We start from the raw sequence: 21,082 nt of genomic DNA, 5'->3' as shown, positions 1-21,082 counted from the left end.
TGATTTAGAACTAGAAAATATAGATTTTACAAAACTATCAAGATTCCAAAAAAAAAAAATGTAGATGAATTAAGTATTTCTGTTGCAAAACGTTACTATTTTTCCAGGCTTTACTATTGATTTAGATACTCACACTGATGAAAACTATAAATGCCTTCTTGATACTTATAAAAAGGACTCAAACACTAATGAACTGGCTGTATGATATTAGTGAAATGCTTTTTTGGCAAAAATATGCCAACAAATGGACTCTTCCAATAGTGTATTAAACGTTTTCTATAAGTGTGACAAATTTCTTTTCCTAAATTTTCACAGATTATTCAAATTAAAATCTCTGGCAGTTACAACGCATCTGGAGAGCATTTCTTTCCTACTATTAAGGCGTTTAAAACCCTACTTAAGAAGTACCAATAGTGAGGCTATGGATTATCATTCCAAAACTGGGACAGGGTTTTTGGGTTATATTGATATTGTAATACTTAAAGTATATCTTAAACAATTTCGAAAGTATTTTTTTACGGTTGGAGTAATTTTTACACTACCACTGTCGTTTACTTAGGTAACAGATGTTTGATATTTACTAGAATTCAACCTATAACAGTTTTTGGCTACAGTGTATGTCTGACAAGTAAGCATGCTGTTCCCAATAATTTTGTATTCTGTATTTTGGATTCGAGTTTTAGTAATGGATTTCAAAATTGATTGTTAGTCATTAATATTATATTGAACGATTTCAACCATTTTAAAATGTGCTTTATAAACTATACTATGTATTATACCTACGGTACATTATGCCACGCTAGACAATTTTTTTGTATTCTTCAGTATAAAAACACATGTGTTATGCGTGTGCATAGTAGGTTCTTTGCCGAATTCTTGCAAATATAATCATAATTTCAACTATCGCATCGGTCCCACTAATCTGAAGAAATAATTGTAATGTAACAATTAAAAAGCATACATCAGCCTCGAGCAACTAACATTTTGGCCTAAATTTTAAACTTTAAAGACTTTGAAACTAATTATCCAAAACTGGCTATCGACAAGTCAACATTTCTAATACGCTATTCTCAATTTAAAAAGTTAATGAAATGTATGCGTTACCATTTAAGTACCAAAACAGGTTTTCAAAAAACCTTAGTTGGGAAGGAGGTAAAAACAATTTTTAAATTGAGATCACACGATATAAAAACATTATAAAAAAAAATTGTAATTTCTTTGACCCTATGAGGTATTGAGTGGTTTACAATAAAACAACCACCCTGTACATCTCAATTTGCACTATGAAGTATAGACAGATATTTTATCGACGCGTAAGTTTAAATTGAAAATCTACTTTTTCCTGTTAAAATGAACTGTTATAAGGCCGTTATTAGGAATAATAAATTAACACGTATACATTATATGCAAATATTACAAATATTCGTTAGATACTCTTAAACGGAATTTATTAGTACTACGTATAAAGGTACAAAATTTCTCAAGAATTTAAACGGTTAGTTATCTGAACATTATGATTTTAGCTTCGATGCAAAGCGGAGAAGGTATTGGTTTTACTATGACGTGGGCTTATTTTGTGTCTGTATACACTGTAACTTTTTTAATATTGGACCAATTCCTTCGAGTAGTTACTCTATAAATCACAAATTTTATCTAGTCGGTACTTTGGGGAAGGGGGGGGGGGAAATTTGAAAAATTTTACTTCACAATTAAAATTGAAATAAAAAAAAATCCATCCGAGTTTTTAAGTTAGAACTTTTACTGGCTATAATTTCGATAAAAAGATTTGGGTTGAATTGAAATTTATAAAGAATATTCATTTGGTAGGCCCGCATACGTCAGTGTTATCAAATTTAAATTATAACCATTTCCCATCTCCCTAAGGGGATGCAAGTTTTTTTGATTTTTTAGCCGTAGTCGTAAGACCTTGAAGTTGAAAATTTGTCAGTAGTTAGAACTCAAATGTATCCATAATATATTAAACGAGGAAAAAATTCGGCACTACAATTTTTCTTTAGTTGCCGGAAAACTGTGTTTTTCGCAGATTTCGGATATTTTAACAAAAAACACCTAAAATCTTAAAAAAATTGTATGAAATCATTAAAACAATTTTATGTAGATCTATGCAGAATGATACTATTAAGTTTTACTACTCATGTACTACTTTTAGCTTTTAAATTAATTTTTTTTTGGCTGAGTAAAATTGAAACTTGATATTAAATTCCATCGACCCCAAAAACATATAATTTGACCACTTCTAAAAATAGAGGTGTTTCATATTTTGTGTAAACAAGTGTCTCACAATCTATAACGTTAAAAAACGCAACGACTTAAGTTTTTTTTTTTCCACCCTGCTGCTCGATCGAGAAATAGGACCGGAAGATGGGGCGGTACAGCGGCCCTCGCCATTCCTGTGGCCCGCATGATGTGGCGCCAGCCGATCTTAAGTTAAAATTATTAAAAAATCTGCCGTACTTACGAATAATAACTGAACACGTATGCGCTATGTGCAAATATTACAAATAATGTCTAAAGGTAAAAAATTCTATACGAATTTGCCACTAATATGTACATAATATACGCGTTGGTGTATACAACATTTATACATAAATTTATCTAACTCTGAAACTTAAGGCTTTAAGTGTGAGAATTAGACCTATGTTAGATATAGAGTGGGACCATACCATTTATAATATACATTTTTTTCAATCATCTGTTGTTGATCTTTTATTTTTAATATTATGGAAAAAAAGATAAAAATTACACTTTGACTATTAATCTATAATGGTTAATTACTATAGCCGTAATTGTATCCGCCTTATAATAACAAAAATACATTTTCAAGCACATTATTGTCTTTAGGTACAATGTTTTTTTGTCGTTAGTGGTGTTTCTACCATTACATTAGGCAACATATACGACGTATATACGGTACGAACGAAAACACATGATAGCATGACATGACATGCATTTTATTTGCACATATTTTTGTTTTGTTTTATTATCTAAACTCTATGTAAAAATAATTACATAGTTTAGGTTTTTTCAATTCATATCATTCTGTTAGTTGTAAAATGATGTTTTTTCGGGTCAATTATTATTTGTTATTATGTCAACTGATTGGTTAAATATCTGTGTTGGGATATTGCATGCTCGACAATTAGTATACACGTGGGAATTACTTATATATATATACCATTTGGAGAGGAATACGCTGATTTAATGAAAATGGATTTATTATTTTGGTATCGTTATACCTACTAATGCAACAGCATTAATCGTGATAACATACTGTGTTTACTGAAAACACAAATCGACTAAATCAGCCTAATGTTATTATCGTAGCAATACTGTCCGTACCGCATAAAACCTCATCCAAAAGTTTATTATTATCAAAATACAAGCAATTAAATAAGTCAAATTTCAAAGCGGTTCGACTTGAGTTATTTTTTTTGAAATGATTTTCTATTGTGGTATTGTTCAAACTAAATTCGCTGGCGTGTAATCCAGTCGCTCAAAGTGAATAAATCCCAAGACACAAAGCTTGTAAATTTAAACATATATTATACGGTGATTTGAAAACGCACGGCGTCAGCCATATTAAAGTCGTAAATCGTACACTCGAATTATTAAAAAACAAAACAAATATTTACACAATTGCTTACACGGTTTAAAATTTAAAACCAAATCATACTTCGATGGTTCACGCACAGTCAATGCCTCGTACTTGCGTTAGTAGCTTTGCGTATGTTTAACTTCTTGCATTAACAATTGTAATTTTATTTCGTTTATTTTATTTTCATTGACAATTATTCCTGCTCGAGTACTTGCGTCTCACTGTATATTGTAAGTATGCCGAAAATGGCGCTCCGATTTAAGTGTACCGCATCGGTTATTACCTTGTTGTCGGCCTTGGTTAACGTGGCGGACTGTGGGTTGGGACACACCACGTGTTTTAAAGCAAGTACATCAGACAGCGAACCAAATCCGTACCAACACATTCTCCAGTTCAATAGAGGACAATTCCAACGTATACAGTGGCTGACGGCACCCAATCTGAACCAAGATTACTCGGTCTTAACGGCTTCCGAAATAGGCAAGGAAATCAAATGCAACGACGCGTACTATACGTTGAGGTATCTGTATATGACGAATCCGAGGAACTTCAGTGATCGCAACCAAGTGTTTGCAATACACAAGGCCATCAACGAACAGTATTCGGGGTGGACGATGAAAATGTTGGCGACTTCGTTCAACGTGGCCCAGAACGACATCGAAATGGACGTGCCGTGGCTGATGTATTTGTACATCAATTGGATAGAAGAGCGCACTGCCAATTATGTGGGCAGCGAAATGCGGACGTTCATACAGCTCGCTCACGACGGGATGATTAAAGCGGTAGAAACCGCGATGCAGGATAATGATTGCACCATGTTCTTTCCGGAGGTCGAAGGGGTTCCGGTGTCCGAGCGAAAATTCTCCGAGTACAAGGTTGGCATGGACAATTGGAGACCGACAAATGACAATAAAGAAAACGCGGATGCGGTGTCGGCAGTTCTGGGCGAGCATTATACCGACGTAGATGAGAACTCCGGTCTGTACTGTTTCCAAGAGTTTCTGGACACTCTGCCTGCTGGTCCGGTACCAGGCGTTCGACCTGTGACCCAAGAAAGTTTGACTGCCAACTCGCTGTATTTGAACGGGGTGTTCGCAAACGAAAGGCACAGCAAAGGGTTCACCCTGACGACGCAATTCGAAGTGTTGGTACACGGAAAAGATTTCAACGATTATTTAACGGAAAGAATTGAAAAAGTCAAAAACGGCTCTACCCTTTCTTTTCGAGAGTACATCATCAATCTGAGTTGGATCCACATGCACGTGCTGATCATTTTAGACATGATGTTGTTGCGAATATTTTATAATTTCTTGGAGGAGTTGACATTGTTAGATGATAAACAATGGAAGATACAAATAGCCAAGTTCTTCATACCTTACAGTGAATGGTGTGTTTTTTTGCACCTTCCCAAAAATAACCAGTTCTACCTGTTGCTAAAAGAAAAAAACGAGAAAAATTACGATTACCGTAGGTATTTCAAGGCAGGAAAGTTTGGAATCAAACAATTACAGCGACTGGTGATGGATATGATGATGAAAACCAGACATTTGCCACTTGTCGGCACACAAAATCACGAGGTCCAATCGCTGATGAAGAAGAAATTAAATGGAAACTGGCTAGTCGATACGGCAAGAGAATATAACATTATGTTCGACGCCACATTGATCAGCCCGTTGGAGTATCCCACTAACAAGGCCATTCTGTGCTTGAAAGTGTTGACCGGGTTTTTAAAACAGATTTTACCTAATATCCATCTCAAAGCGGTTAAATCGTTAGCTAAGCTCAAATCGTCGAAACTTTTGACACATTTTCCATAGTATCCTTCTTCACATCGTTGAATCAATGTCATATGCTTTTGGCTGTATTCATGTGTAGTATGTAAATACCAATCATGTTTATTAAAACTCATTTATAAAACTTTATGCGCAAAATAATAATACATTTGCACTCCAGATAAATATTGTAATATTACAACTGTTTAAAATAAAACAATATCATCCGTATGCAAGTTTTCATATTAGTATCCAATGTCCACGTTTTCATTCTTATATTCAACATCAGTGTGTGTAATACATTTATAATCATATCAAGAATTGTTAGTTATTTCTTATTATACATTTTTCATGATTTATACGCTATAAAATTTTGGTAATCGCTCAGTCTACGTTTCACCAAGAAGTGTCTTTTTGGAAGTCTTTTAATATAATGCTAATTATATTTCGGACGGTCCAATGAGAGCATTATATTTATAGTCTGGGTCATAATCTAATTCTGTTATGATATTTAATCAATTTCATCCTCTTAGAAGCGTGGACGAGCGCTTGACGCGTACTCAATGTGATACAATAGATCGGAGTTCAAACTTGTGTCACCCAATATATTTTGTAATGTTTAAGCTAAAACTAACGCTGAGCGAATTTGTTACAACTTACAGGTACCATATATATATTCAACTATTAGGGTGGTCGTTATAACAGGATTGGAATTTTAATCACACCTCCCACCTTAATTGATTTGTATTTGATAAAAAAATATTTCCTTAAAAGATCCTAATATTAGCAAATTAGGAGCAAATCCTAATTGTAAATTTATCTGACAAAAGGAAAAAAAACAATTTTTAGGATTTTTGCCCACAAATATTTAAAAATTGTTTTTTTAACTGCCATTTTGAATATATTCATAAAACGAAATATTTTACATTTTTAATAAAATAACGTGAAAAAATTACACAGGTCCGATGGTTTTAATAAGTACCGTTTCTTTAATATTTGTCTTACGACTATACAGGGTGTCCCACAAAGATTAGACTAATTAAATAACTTTTGTTCTAGTGAACATTTCTAAATAATTTTTTTTAAATTAATTGATTCTCATTGCGGTATAAACATCCCGTAAGATGCGTATTTAAAATATTTGTGGTTACACAAAAATGTATAATTGTATCCGCTTAATGCCAAAATGCGTGTTGGAAAAGTTAAAAAAATAACAAAACTAGACAAACCAGTACAGTGGTGACGGAGCATATTGGGTCGGAGGGGATCACAGGCTTATAAGACTTTTTGAAGCTGGAAATACATAAATTTATCTGTTGTTTTTCTCGATTGCAAAAACCAAGGTGTTTCATTTTGAGTATACAAGTGTTGCACGATCTAAAACTTTTGAAATGTACCGACGAAATTTAAAATTATTTTGAAAAAAACCTGCCGTTATTAGGAATAATAAATTTACACGTATACATTATATGCAAATATTACAAATAATCGTTAGATACTCTTAAACGGAATTTATTAGTACTACGTATAAAGGTACAACATTTCCATACAAACTTGGAATTAATTAGACTTATTTTAAAATGTATTTTCCAATTTTTAAGTTGAAAATGCAAAATTATACAAAATTTGAAATATTTCTCAAGAATTTAAACGGTTAAATATCTGAAAGACTCTATGCTTATTTTTAAACAAGAACATTGTTTTTGAAATTTTGGGGCTAATAGAAGAAAAAGTATTAAATACTCTCTTAAAGAAAATATTTTATATGTAACATTTTGATTTTAGTTTCGATGCAAAGCGGAGAAGGTATTGGTTTTACTATGGTGTGGGCTTATTTTGTTTTTTTGGATATTTTAGCCGTAGTTTTAAGACCCTTAAGTTGAAAATTTGTCAGTAGTTAGAACTCAAATGTATCCATAATATATTAAACGAGGAAAAAATTCGGCACTACAATTTTTCTTTAATTGCCGGAAAACTGTGTTTTTCGCAGATTTCGGATATTTTAAAAAAAAACACCTAAAATCTTGAAAAAATTGCATAAAATCAAAAAAAAAAATGTATGTAGATCTATGCAGAAAGATACTATTATGTTTTACTACTTTTTACTCATTTTTAGCTTTTAATTAAAATTTTTATTTTTATCTAACTTTTTTTTGGCTGAGTAAAATTGAAACTTGATATTAAATTCGCAATCATCGACCCCAAAAAAAAATAATTTGACCACTTTTGAAGTCTTTTACACAAAAATCCAAAAAAATATTTTAGCTTAGTTGCAAAGCGGAGAAGGTATTAGTTTTACTATAATATGGGCTTTATTTTTGTCGTAACATATACACCTGATAGGTAGTATATACTTGTTTTTCTGTAGTTGCAAAAAACAAAAATGACATTACAAATAATAAAATTTACATGACGTTTATCGCGTATTGGCTTAGTGCACTGTTTTCTCTTGTTGTCAAACTAATCGTACACTCGAAAAAACCGGCTCGAATGGTTGAAGAACAAAAAAAATATTTACACATCTCCCAACCAAAATCATACACTCTCGTATTCGCAGTCAATCCAGTTCTTGCGATAGTAGCTCGGCGCGTGAACCGCATGCAATAACAATTTCGTTTATTTTATTTTCATTGAAGATTATTCTTACTCGAGTACTTGCGTCTCACTGTATATTGTAAGTATGCCGAAAATGGCGCTCCGATTTAAGTGTACCGCATCGGTTATTACCTTGTTGTCGGCCTTGGTTAACGTGGCGGACTGTGGGTTGGGACACACCACGTGTTTTAAAGCAAGTACATCAGACAGCGAACCAAATCCGTACCAACACATTCTCCAGTTCAATAGAGGACAATTCCAACGTATACAGTGGCTGACGGCACCCAATCTGAACCAAAATTACTCGGTCTTAACGGCTTCCGAAATAGGTAAGGAAATCAAATGCAACGACGCGTACTATACGTTGAGGTATCTGTATATGACGAATCCGAGGAACTTTAGTGATCGCAACCAAGTGTTTGCAATACACAAGGCCATCAACGAACAGTATTCGGGGTGGACGATGAAAATGTTGGCGACTTCGTTCAACGTGGCCCAGAACGACATCGAAATGGACGTGCCGTGGCTGATGTATTTGTACATCAATTGGATAGAAGAGCGCACTGCCAATTATGTGGGCAGCGAAATGCGGACGTTCATACAGCTCGCTCACGACGGGATGATTAAAGCGGTAGAAACCGCGATGCAGGATAATGATTGCACCATGTTCTTTCCGGAGGTCGAAGGGGTTCCGGTGTCTGAGCGAAAATTCTCCGAGTACAAGGTTGGCATGGACAATTGGAGACCGACAAATGACAATAAAGAAAACGCGGATGCGGTGTCGGCAGTTCTGGGCGAGCATTATACCGACGTAGATGAGAACTCCGGTCTGTACTGTTTCCAAGAGTTTCTGGACACTCTGCCTGCTGGTCCGGTACCAGGCGTTCGACCTGTGACCCAAGAAAGTTTGACTGCCAACTCGCTGTATTTGAACGGGGTGTTCGCAAACGAAAGGCACAGCAAAGGGTTCACCCTGACGACGCAATTCGAAGTGTTGGTACACGGAAAAGATTTCAACGATTATTTAACGGAAAGAATTGAAAAAGTCAAAAACGGCTCTACTCTTTCTTTTCGAGAGTACATCATCAATCTGAGTTGGATCCACATGCACGTGCGATCATTTTAGACATGATGTTGTTGCGAATATTTTATAATTTCTTGGAGGAGTTGACATTGTTAGATGATAAACAATGGAAGATACAAATAGCCAAGTTCTTCATACCTTACAGTGAATGGTGTGTTTTTTTGCACCTTCCCAAAAATAACCAGTTCTACCTGTTGCTAAAAGAAAAAAACGAGAAAAATTACGATTACCGTAGGTATTTCAAGGCAGGAAAGTTTGGAATCAAACAATTACAGCGACTGGTGATGGATATGATGATGAAAACCAGACATTTGCCACTTGTCGGCACACAAAATCACGAGGTCCAATCGCTGATGAAGAAGAAATTAAATGGAAACTGGCTAGTCGATACGGCAAGAGAATATAACATTATGTTCGACGCCACATTGATCAGCCCGTTGGAGTATCCCACTAACAAGGCCATTCTGTGCTTGAAAGTGTTGACCGGGTTTTTAAAACAGATTTTACCTAATATCCATCTCAAAGCGGTTAAATCGTTAGCTAAGCTCAAATCGTCGAAACTTTTGACACATTTTCCATGGTACCTTCTTCACATCGTTGAATCAATGTCATATGCTTTTGGCTGTATTCATGTGTAGTATGTAAATACCAATCATGTTTATTAAAACTCATTTATAAAACTTTATGCGCAAAATAATAATACATTTGCACTCCAGATAAATATTGTAATATTACAACTGTTTAAAATAAAACAATATCATCCGTATGCAAGTTTTCATATTAGTATCCAATGTCCACGTTTTCATTCTTATATTCAACATCAGTGTGTGTAATACATTTATAATCATATCAAGAATTGTTAGTTATTTCTTATTATACATTTTTCATGATTTATACGCTATAAAATTTTGGTAATCGCTCAGTCTACGTTTCACCAAGAAGTGTCTTTTTGGAAGTCTTTTAATATAATGCTAATTATATTTCGGACGGTCCAATGAGAGCATTATATTTATAGTCTGGGTCATAATCTAATTCTGTTATGATATTTAATCAATTTCATCCTCTTAGAAGCGTGGACGAGCGCTTGACGCGTACTCAATGTGATACAATAGATCGGAGTTCAAACTTGTGTCACCCAATATATTTTGTAATGTTTAACGGTTAAATAGTTTAGTTATTGCTCAGTCTACATTTTCACTAAGAAGAATCTTGGACATCTTCTAATATAATCTTGGTTATATTTCGGACGGTCCATTGAGAACGTAATATTGATAGTCTGGGTCATAATCTAATGCTGTTATAATAATTGAATTATATTATGTTAAATTTAAAATTTAATTGAACCTACTCCACACAAATCTGAAAGACATTTTACTTCATCCGCGAGTACCTTCTAGCACTGTTTTTTAAATACATTATATTGAATATGTTATTTATAATTATAACATATTCTATCATTAAGCCGAATTATAAACTTTATTATAGTGAAATTTCGAAAATAATTAATTTGGTTACAATTTACAGGTACCATTCATATCTATATAAATATAGTTATTAAGAAAGTCGTTATAATAGGGTTAACCATTTAATCACACCCCTCACCCCAATCGTCTCGAATTTAATAAAAAAATAGACACGTCGATTTTTCTTATAACCGATTTACCATATTTAATTAATTGATGTGAACACCCATCCAAATGGTCACAGGACTATGAATTATTATGAATAATAAATTCACAAAGTTAGTGTGATTAAGTAAATGTTCGGTGTAATAGCGAACAATTTTGTCTTTTTTGAATTTTCAATGTATAAAACGATTGCCTTTAAATGGTTTTGCTTTTGTGTGAGCACTTTTCAATATAATATTGTCATATTAAAATTCGAAGGGTAAAATAAATCATAGGTTGACAATATATGAGAATATTTTTTTTCAACTGCCATATTGAATATTGAAAGTTTTTAAGCCAAAGCAAAATTAGAAAAGCCAGTACAGCGGTGACGAAGAATATTGAGACGGTGGAGGGGGAGGGGATTACAGGTCTGTAAGAATTCTTATAAGTTGGAAAATATGCAAATGTGTCGGTGGTTTTTCTCGGTTACAAATATCAAGGTGTATCATTGTTTGTGTGTATGCAAGTGTCTCACAATCTATCACGTTAAAAAATGTAACGACTGAAGTTACAATAACTGAGGAAAAAAAAACCTGCCGTACTTACAAATAATAACCGTACACGTATGTACAATGTGCAAATATTAAAAGTAATGTCTAAAAGTAAAAAATTCTATACGAACGGTGTATACCACTTTTTATACATACATTTATCCAACTCTGAGTTTTAAGATTTTAAGTCTGAAAGCTAGACCGATGGTAGATATAGAGTGAGACTACATACTATTTATAGTACACAATTTGTTCAATCATCTGTTGTTGACCTTTTTTATTATTATTATGGAAAAAAAAATATAAAAGTTACACTTTGACTGTTTATCTATGGTGATTAATTACCGTAGACAGACGATCAGCCCTAATTGTATCCGTCTATAATAACAAAAATACATTTTTAAGAGCATTATTGTCTTTAATCTCATTTTTTCGTGGGATGATTGCTTTCTGCATAATGCCCATTAAATGTATGTTTATTTGGTATACATCGTGTTAGGAATAAAATGCTGTTTTTTAGGGGCAATTATTATTTGTTATTATGTCAACTGATTGGTTAAATATTTGTGTTGGGATATTGCATGTTCGACAATTAGTGTACACGTGGGAATTAGTTGAATAAACGATTTGGAGAGGAAAATGCTGATTGAATGAAAACGGATTTATTATTTAGTCATCGTTATACTTACTAATGCGACAGCATTAATCATACCGTATGTACTGAAAACCGAATCGACCGAATCAGCATAAAACCTCATCCAAAAGTTGATTATTATCAAAATAAGAGAAATTATATAAGCCAAATTTCAAAGCGGTTCAGCTTGAATGAATTGTTTTTCTATTGTGGTAGTGTTAAAACTAAATTAGCTGGCGTGTAATCTAGAAGCTCAAAGTGAATAAATCAGGGATAAAGTCACTTGGGAACAGCCGACGAAATCCTATTAAACGGCTGGCCGATGCGGTCGCATAATCTCTGCTCTCTTTGTCGTTCTCAGAGTAGCATTGCCGTCAATCTTAATTGTTATACCAGGGAAAGGAGGTGATTCAGTGTATTTAATGGATCAAAACTGGGTTAAGCAAAATCCGATTAAATTTCATGCTGTTCAATTTTCGAACAGTTCATTTCCACGTTGAATGAAAGGGCGTGATTAATGATTGAGAATTTAAATATGCAAATAGGAAGAGCTAATTGGACCATGGCTACACTCGACACAAACCCGCGGTACACATTTTATTGAAAAATCTCGGTTTAGTAATATTTTGTACATTTTTCGATGATTTTTGTCGAGATGATAAATTATTCGTAGAAATGTAAATATTTATTATTTTAATTAAAATGACAGTATACAATAATATAGTCGATAAAGTAACAAAAGTTATCGATTTGGTGAATATATTTTTATTTATTTTTATACAAAAGCGAAATAATATATTTTACAAATTATTTTTCGGTTAAGTCTGATAACACCAAAAGTTTTGGTGGATTTTACTCAGAATTCCAGAACAATAAAGCGAAGCTGTTGTTGTTGTTTTTTTTTTTTTAATGTGAGACCGACAGAAGGCGGTGGGGGGATTGTCTAATAATTATCATCATGCCTGACGGTGAAGCCGAATTAATGATTTCTCAAACACTTTACTCGAGTCCTGGTTTGTTTCAACGGCTGTCGGGGGGCCAATGTCGTTACGGCAAATCGCATTTGCGTTTTACATTTAGCGGTATCCATTATAGTACTATAGTTTTGCAAACGTTACACCGGGGATGGCTCGACGGGCAAACGATCGGCGGTTGAATAATGGCCAGCGGGTACGTGAAATATGACCTGTCACCGAACCATAGGCATTCAGAGAGAGAGAGAATTTTGAGTCCAAAGCAGCGTTATACCTGCCACCAAAATCCAATGCTTTACCGCAGACCGATTAGAAATCCCACGGTAAGGTGTACGAGCACAGGTAACACGGGTAAACTTACACAATTGTTCAGGAAGCGAGTGGAACTTCTTTGAATGATATGGTATGAAATAATTTCACTCGATTCGATTTTGCAGATTTTGTGTGCTAGCATCAAATGTGTCTGAATAATTCATATGAGACATTGGGGTGAGTAGGGGAAGTAACCCCCTTAACCGCCCATCTGGTTTAGCCCGTGCTCGTTGTCCAACCGGGCCGGAATAAATTGGCCTCGTTTCGGATGCTATTATTTAATCATTATTGTAGTGTTGGGTCTGCAGTACACTATTATTGGAACGAGGTCAGTTTTAAATTATAACGTCACCCTACAGCTATTGTTGTAGTATTTATTTATGTTGTCGAGTACAAATAATATGCACAATACTGTTCATTAATAATTATTATATTATCAAACAAACTCGGCCGTTCTGCAATGGAGAGGTCTCCCGTCGATCGTTAATTATAATTTTATTATTGTTATAAACCTTTCAATGCGGATTCCATAATGGGCTAAATATAAATTCCACGAGACGCCAGACGATTGCTATGGTCGAATGATCCGAAACATGTATTTATTAGACATTTGGACGTGGAAATGTTTATTTTAAGTGTAGGTAGACCGGCAACGTTCATTCGTTCTCGAGATAAATAAAAACGTTCCTGCCGACATGCCAAAGACTCGCCGTGGCTTTTGGAACCACATCAGTAAATTAACTTAAGTATTAGTCAGACAACGGTAGCTGATTAAACGGTTGCAATAATATAATTTTATAGTTAAATATAGTATTTTGTAAACAGAATTGTATTGCAGGACTCGAGTCAATTGGGTTAAGTTCGGCCACCAAAACAGATTTCTAAACTGACTTTTAAATTAACGCCCAAAGCTCTGAACTATAGTCAATAGTCTATAGGAAATTTTATTACAAGAAGTAAATGTTTATGAAAATGTTACTTTAAAAAAAAAACAATGGCTTGTTCGCCATGCTAATATATATTTTTTTTTTGTTGATATTTACAAAGTTTTAATAAATGTACTCTGTGTTTACCAAAGGTACACATATTATGAAACATTATTATTTTGTTTATGTATTCGACACGAGTAAATGAACCCAAGGCGACGGGCATGGAGTTGTTATATATATATAGAGATACAGACCATCCCACGAGGGTCGGTCATAATATAAATAGGGGCATGGCTACGAGAGAAAACAACTACATTATCTCGTTATTTTTTTAATTTTTACTCGTTTATATTCACATCGTTCCTTTTTTATTATGGAACACACGATTCGCAATTGGTTTAAGTTAGATTAGGTTAGGCAGAGGCAGGATTAAAATTAGAAGAGAGTGTGGATATAGATAGATGGCATCGAATATTAGAAGCAGCGAAGGCCTTAAATGGGCTATGGAAGCCAAGAATAGAAGAGAGGTCTATTAACATCAGACATTAAGGATCCGGTTAGTTCGGGGCAGGCATTGCGGCGGTTGGCTTAAGAAAAATGTAAAATTATCTTGTCGCTATATTGACGTACACGACTTCCGCCGACACGAACGGAAGGAAATAGAAATAAACAACCGACGTGACGGGCTACACAAAAGCAACCCAGTGGTATGAAAAGTATATTTCAAAGAGAGGGGGGCGTTTTGTCAAGAACCTGATGGCCGCTGAGCATACGTGACCGGAATAGGGTTGTACGGCGTTCCGAGTAGGCAATTTCGTTGCGTCCACGTCGTGAAATAATTCCATAATTATTATTGTGGTCGGAGACCGATAATGGAAAATATATAAATTACCAGACAACGATGATGATAATAGTCCAGTCTACCTATTTACCTGCGTGGCTACCCGTCCAGAACTCGCCTCTAAAGCTCTAAATCTATCCTGTACACGTGGCTGCGGGAAAGGGACGGATTTAATAATGCAATATTCAACGGGCTACCTTTGCGGTTTGAGAATACGGAATTAGCGACACGTCCGGAAATCGTGTCTGGAAATTCATTAAGCCCCAGGTACGTGGGCAGGGGTGCTATAATATATCCAGAGAATTCGTAGATTGCTGCCCGGTTCGGTTAAGCCTACCTAAGCTGTGCACAGTGCAGTGCCGTCAGTTTAACAATTATTACAAACTCCTCGTTAAAAGAGACTCGATGCGGTGCACATCGAAGTCGACCCGTTGTGTGTTCACTTTCTCTTTGAAAAGTTATTTTTTAATTAAGTCCATCACAAACGGCCGGTTTTTTAACAGTTTTTGTCAATATTTATTTTCAAAGTAATATGCATAAGCTTCAGGGTATTGTTTTAAAATCGACATTGTCGTCTTTTTTTGGCAATAGCCATTTTGGTGGTAAAAAATGCTTCCGCTTTTAAAACATTGTGAGACTTAGGTTGATCCAATTTCAATTTTGCAAAGAGATAAAAGCGGGTTCGTCTCTACGCTGAATGCGATGTTCGTTTAAATAAATCAGTTGTTTTTTTTGTAATTAAATACATTTAATTTTAAAATGTTTTAATGTTAAAATGTAAGTTTTTACATAAAAAAATGAAAACATCCATATCCAACATAACCTAGCTAAAGTAGCTAAAGAACTTAAAAATATATTTTGGCTATAGTTCTATTCCAAACTGCTCTTAACTCATTTTTCATAATTTCTTGGACGTTTCCCTGTTGTACAAACTTCAGTATAAAATGGGCTTTTACTAAAATTGGATTATTTTACTATATTTATTCCCCAACAGTGATGTATTATAGCGTTTAAATACTTAAATATTAAATCAAATTAAAATTGAAGAATAAACGTGTATCGCTTTAATTTAAATAAACACATATGTATTTATATATATATATATATATATAATTTTATCAAAATACCAATTCCAGCCCTTTTTACATTTTATTTAATTTATAACATTACATAATGTTATCTAATACATAATTTTCGTTGACAATCCCTGCCTTTGGCCTCTTTTGTGCGCTGTGGCATTTTTAGAAAGGGAAAAGTAATCCGCCACTGTCCAATTCCCAAATCCCCATAAAAGATGACAAATTTTAGCCGGAAAAAAATACAAACTAAACAATAAAAATAGCGTTGAAATCGATTAAATCGGTGCCCTGGGAATGGCCGAAAGCTTATTTTTAGTTCTTTTTTATTATGTCGTTACAGAAAAAAAATGTTTTTTTTTTTAAATTCTGAAGCCGGAAATCAGATTTGCAGAGAACAGTTTTATAATTCCTATATTTTTTTTCTATGGGTAAATATATTAATCTCCGAATACTATAACGAAACCCATATATTTTAGCAATAATAATGTTTTTTTATTATTGTACAATGTCGATTTTGTTTTATGGCATTGCTTATATTTTATATGTATAGCCGTCGTATTCGACGTTTTATTAGATCTCAAATAATAGTAATAAAAACAAAATGCTAATAAAAAAAAACATACTTAGCTTCCCAAATTGTCTACTCAGTTTTGTCTATTACTCGAAGCTATAGTTATAGCTATAGTTATTAGTTTATAATTAGAAAAAACTACGGTTCATTACGTATCTTAAGACGTAGGAGCGTTTTCTAGGGGAAATAGATAATTCTCAGCTGATCATAAGACATGTTCACGATCCAAAGTCTCGCCTAACAAGATAACGTTTCTAAAGCGGAAGTGAGGGGAAAGGTGTAGATCTCAGCAACGCATTCTTATTGGTCTCGTGGCCGGGTTTCCTTGAGAATAAGACCAAGGCTAATTTTATCATCAGGACACGCGTTTTTCCACGGAGAAAAATCTAAGGCGGAACCGTCTGGAGAGGGCGAATGTTCGAATTAGGACCGTATTGACGGCTTGTCCGAGACTATAATATTTTTTTCGACCTGTTCGCGGCTGTAACCGTAGGCGTTTGCGTGTGGTCGACTGGGACACGTCCGGGACACGGAAAGGTACGTGACAGGAGGGTAGTCGGTCGTCAAGGGAATTGCAGTCACGTCCAACGACCCGGGGGCGAGAGGGTGTTTGGTGGCGAGCAGGAAGCCCAGGGGTCCGGCGCGACGAATTTCCGCTTCATTTATTTACCCGCGGCGCCGTTTAAACACACCACTTAGTTAACGGTTATCGTCGACAAATTTCATGCCGTTCTCGTCCAATAAAACGCCACAATAATAATCAATCACAAATATTTGAAGAACACCGCATTTTACACTACTTTGGGTGCGCGCCAACATCCGTTTACCTACTTCTGTCGGATCGTTTCGCAGATATTTCTCAAGAGACGACCAGCATTGTTCCCGCCGAATAGGCTACACTATTCATGTCCGCGCAAACGGGATTTTTCTTCCTTTACCTCCCCTCTACACCCACTCTCTCTCCTTTTGAAAATTGCCCACCTCGTTCAATACCACCGCAATATTGTCTCGAGAGTCCCGGCCATACGTTATCGTTACCGGATGACAGCCTTAGCCATTTTACGTCAAAACCATAATGCCACCACCGAGATGGTCCAGAGACAGATCGGTACTTCGTCCAAGTGTTGTTTCAATAGACTTTAAACCATCAAAAATTTGTACTCGTTCGAAATAGACCGTGGCAGTGACACAGATTAAAAAGGGTTAAAACGACAAGATACTACTACTTCTTTTTTTATAGTTATATTTGTATAATTTTTTGTTTTTTAATCGATTGTAATGAGATGGAGCTTGAGATATAACAGCTTGCGTATGAGTCTGCAACCACGGGAGACATTTTATGTTTTTTAAATTATCTATAAGGATAAAAGGATATAGACGGATACATTTTCGTTAGGTTTTTTGGTAACACTGTCGATTTTTCCGGTTGGGTGCCAAAGTAAAGACATAAAATGTCATAATGCCTATTGCAGATTGCATTACAAGCAAGGGTAATTTACTAGGTCATTGTCGATGAAGTGGCAAATCAATTGCCACAACCCGTTGACGTTGTTACTTCTCTAAGTATTAATAGTATTAATTATTTTATGGCTTCTGATCATGTGTACATGCATAATCGTGTTACCAACGTGAAAAATGGTTTTTTCGTGACGCTTATAAGCCAACGTCAGCTACCCATTTAGTATTTATAGTTTCGAGTACACGGGATAAAATATTAAGAGTACATGCACCGGTATTAATAATTCCTAGGCTTTGAAGATTAATAATTAAACATTTCCAACGGGTGATATTCGCATTAGTTATACATCAAGGACATGTTTTGTATACCTACGCTTTGTGGGTTGAAACTGATATTCGCGTGGATCTAAAAAGAATAACGTTGAAGTCGGATCTAATTTCAGAATGAAACTTTAATATTGTATTTCACGTGTACTTTGCTTAAATCACGATGGTTGTCCAAGTTCAATATTATAGCTAATTTAATAAATAAATAGTAATTCGTTATAACGCCATATACAAAATATGATGAATGATATATTTCATAATTCATTTTTTTGTAAAAAAAAAAAAAAAGCAATTGAAGACAGCAACTTGGACCCTTTTCTCTAAATCTACGCCTGTTTCGAAGAAATCAAAACAAAAGAATATAATTTATAGTTATATTGTTATTATATTGTGCGGAAGCTGCTGCGGTTGTTCTGCTCTGGTAACACCTAACTATTGTGGTTCTTAAATAATAATTAATCGCTTGTGCTTTATCGTCTTTTCTTTAACGCTTGAAAACCCTCGTCAGTTTCAATATATAAGTGACTGCAGAATTGCACCACAGTACTGCACTGACAGGAAGTGTAGCGGTGGACTGTTTTTGATTTTGGCTTTTTATTTGAACGAACATGTTATCAATATGCAATAACGGGTTTCTTTGGCCACACCGTCAATCGAAAAGTGTTACTAAAAAAGCGTGTACTCAACTTGTAAAGTTAGTCACATTCGATTAAATCCAAAAGGGGATCAGATATTATTTTGGCTATAAAATAACCCAAATATGTTGTGTGTTGATTTTACATGGAATGTTTACACCCTTTCACTGACCGTGTATGGTGACGGTGTTGTGTGACAAAACCTCATCGTCGGCGGCTCGTTGTTGTTCGGTTACAGGTATTTGGCGCAATAGCCGTAGGGTCACGTCCTTGGGGCTGCATCCCGGATGCCAGCTGACGAGCACTGCAGTCCTTTGGCCGGGAACAGCCACTTTGGGAGCGACCACATTGAAAACTCTGAAAGACAAAAAAAAATTCCACCGTTAATCGAATCGATATAATATATTATTTAACTGATGCAAAAATACCATATAATACAAGGTAATACAAGGCATCCCGTCCGTCTGATGTAAGACACTCCATTTGTGGTGCTTATTTTAATATGTTACTCAATACTTTGTAAACGTTTACCTTCATCCCTAAAAGAAGTATGGACTTGGTTTCTTCCAAATGGAAAGATATGTTTTAAATTCATAAACGAGACATTATATTTTTAACAATGTTAGCGTTTGAGTTTTTCATTTTTATTAATCTGTTAGTTAAATGACAGTTAAAAATTCAAAAGCTAACGTTTTTTTTTTTTGTCTAAATATTCATCGAATTAACAACAAATTTCCCCAATTTTTATCATGTCGACTGCTCAGTTAAATATTTGTGTGTTCAACAATTAATACATAAGTAGGAATTAGTTAATAGTAGCATAAATGCAATTAATTAGGTCAAAAATGTGAAAGCAGATTAGCTTTCAAACATTTATTTTAAAAGTTTGTATTAAAATTAAATTTTAAAAATTACCAGAAAACATAATTAAATTTTTTACATAAATTGCATTTTCATTAAAATAAGGTTTTTTTTAAAAATAACTATTAACCAGAATAATAATACTAGAAAACATTGTTTTTCAGAGTTGTTGTAATCAGAAAATTTAAGTTATTGAGAGTTCAAATACAACATAAATCAAATTTTTTGAAATACTGAAAAATGAAAAAAAGTTAAAAAAAAATCATGTTTAATTTATTCATATTGAATAATTGTTATTTTTTAAAGGAAACTTAAAGAGGAAATTGAACAAATAAACAATTAACTTAAGGTATTTTAGCTTCGATGCAAATCAGGGATGCTATATTTTTTATAAATTTATATTTAGATAAAATATTTATGTATTTAATTTATCTCGGGCGTTATTGGTATTTTGCGAAAAATTTAGCGCAGCAATTTAATTATGTTTGCCCAAAACTGAAGTGGGTTTACTCGAAATTTTGTCCGCTTGTTCCTGTAATTATGGCTGTTTGCTTACACGAAAGGTCTTTGATAAAATCCATTCAAAATTTGGTCGAAATATTGCTCTGAGGTAATACGGAAATATAATTCAAATTATTTATAATTTATATATATATATTGAATATAAAGAAAATGAGTTAAAAAAATAAACTATATTCTGTTTCATTCCTGGTAGCACTTTTTGTGAACGTTTTTTCAAGTGTAATTGAATTTTCATGCCTTTTACATTATTAGTTTTTTTTTTTTTTGTTTTTACTCGGAAATAAACTTTAATTCTTCATTAAATATACTTTCGCGAAGGATAATATTTGCGTCTCATTTAAATTATTTCCTTGAGTTAATTTGCATTTTAAAATTGACCGTGGCATTAGCCGGTAGATTACAATTATAATTAGCAGCGAATTTACCTCTAATGAAAAAAAATTAACATAATAATATCGCGAGCATCGTTTACGGACATCCTCGTGGGGTTTTCAATTATGCAACTCAATTTTCTCGGTTGACTAACACCACTGCGGATAATAAAGTGCAACATTATTATTATAAAAAGTCAGATGAAAATATAAAATATTGTCTTCTTACTTTTAAGTATTAATAGCTAAGCAGGACTATTAGATTGAGATTCACTATTACCACTTACTCATAACGGATTAATTAGTTGCCACATTAATATTGACACATTTACTGTCGCTT

General features: G+C 34.1%; 2 protein-coding genes across 2 annotated transcripts in view; one reads left to right on the top strand and one right to left on the bottom strand.

Annotated features, from left to right (window-relative positions):
• Positions 1-21,082, bottom strand: part of LOC126840145 (C3 and PZP-like alpha-2-macroglobulin domain-containing protein 8) — a 72,191-nt gene that overhangs the window by 13,070 nt on the left and 38,039 nt on the right. The window contains exon 3 of the mRNA XM_050575682.1: positions 19,161-19,345. Within this exon, the coding sequence (XP_050431639.1) occupies positions 19,161-19,345 (185 nt within the window). The remainder of the gene's footprint in view (positions 1-19,160; positions 19,346-21,082) is intronic.
• Positions 3,710-9,831, top strand: LOC126840146 (uncharacterized). Its single transcript, XM_050575683.1, has 2 exons — positions 3,710-4,136; positions 8,353-9,831. Exons 1-2 carry the CDS (start codon positions 3,853-3,855, stop codon positions 9,107-9,109), a joined length of 1,041 nt encoding a protein of 346 aa, XP_050431640.1. The 5' UTR covers positions 3,710-3,852; the 3' UTR covers positions 9,110-9,831.

Source organism: Adelges cooleyi, unplaced genomic scaffold (genome assembly GCF_023614345.1).
Source record: "Adelges cooleyi isolate 19-005CV unplaced genomic scaffold, UGA_ACOO_1.1 ACOO_flye_CR_arks_rails_tigmint_CR_PRNA_376, whole genome shotgun sequence".
Taxonomy (NCBI): domain Eukaryota; kingdom Metazoa; phylum Arthropoda; class Insecta; order Hemiptera; family Adelgidae; genus Adelges; species Adelges cooleyi.
The sequence above is the reverse complement of the archived record's forward strand: the minus strand, read 5'-3'. Positions and strand labels throughout refer to the sequence as shown.

What these genes read in the sequence shown, in the direction of transcription:
- LOC126840146 (XM_050575683.1), top strand. Translation starts at nt 3,853, where the DNA reads ATGCCGAAAATGGCGCTCCGATTTAAGTGTACCGCATCGGTTATTACC. An exon ending in GACGCGTACTATACGTTGAG is followed by an intron (nt 4,137 to 8,352) that starts GTATCTGTATAT and finishes CTATACGTTGAG; the next exon opens with GTATCTGTATATGACGAATC.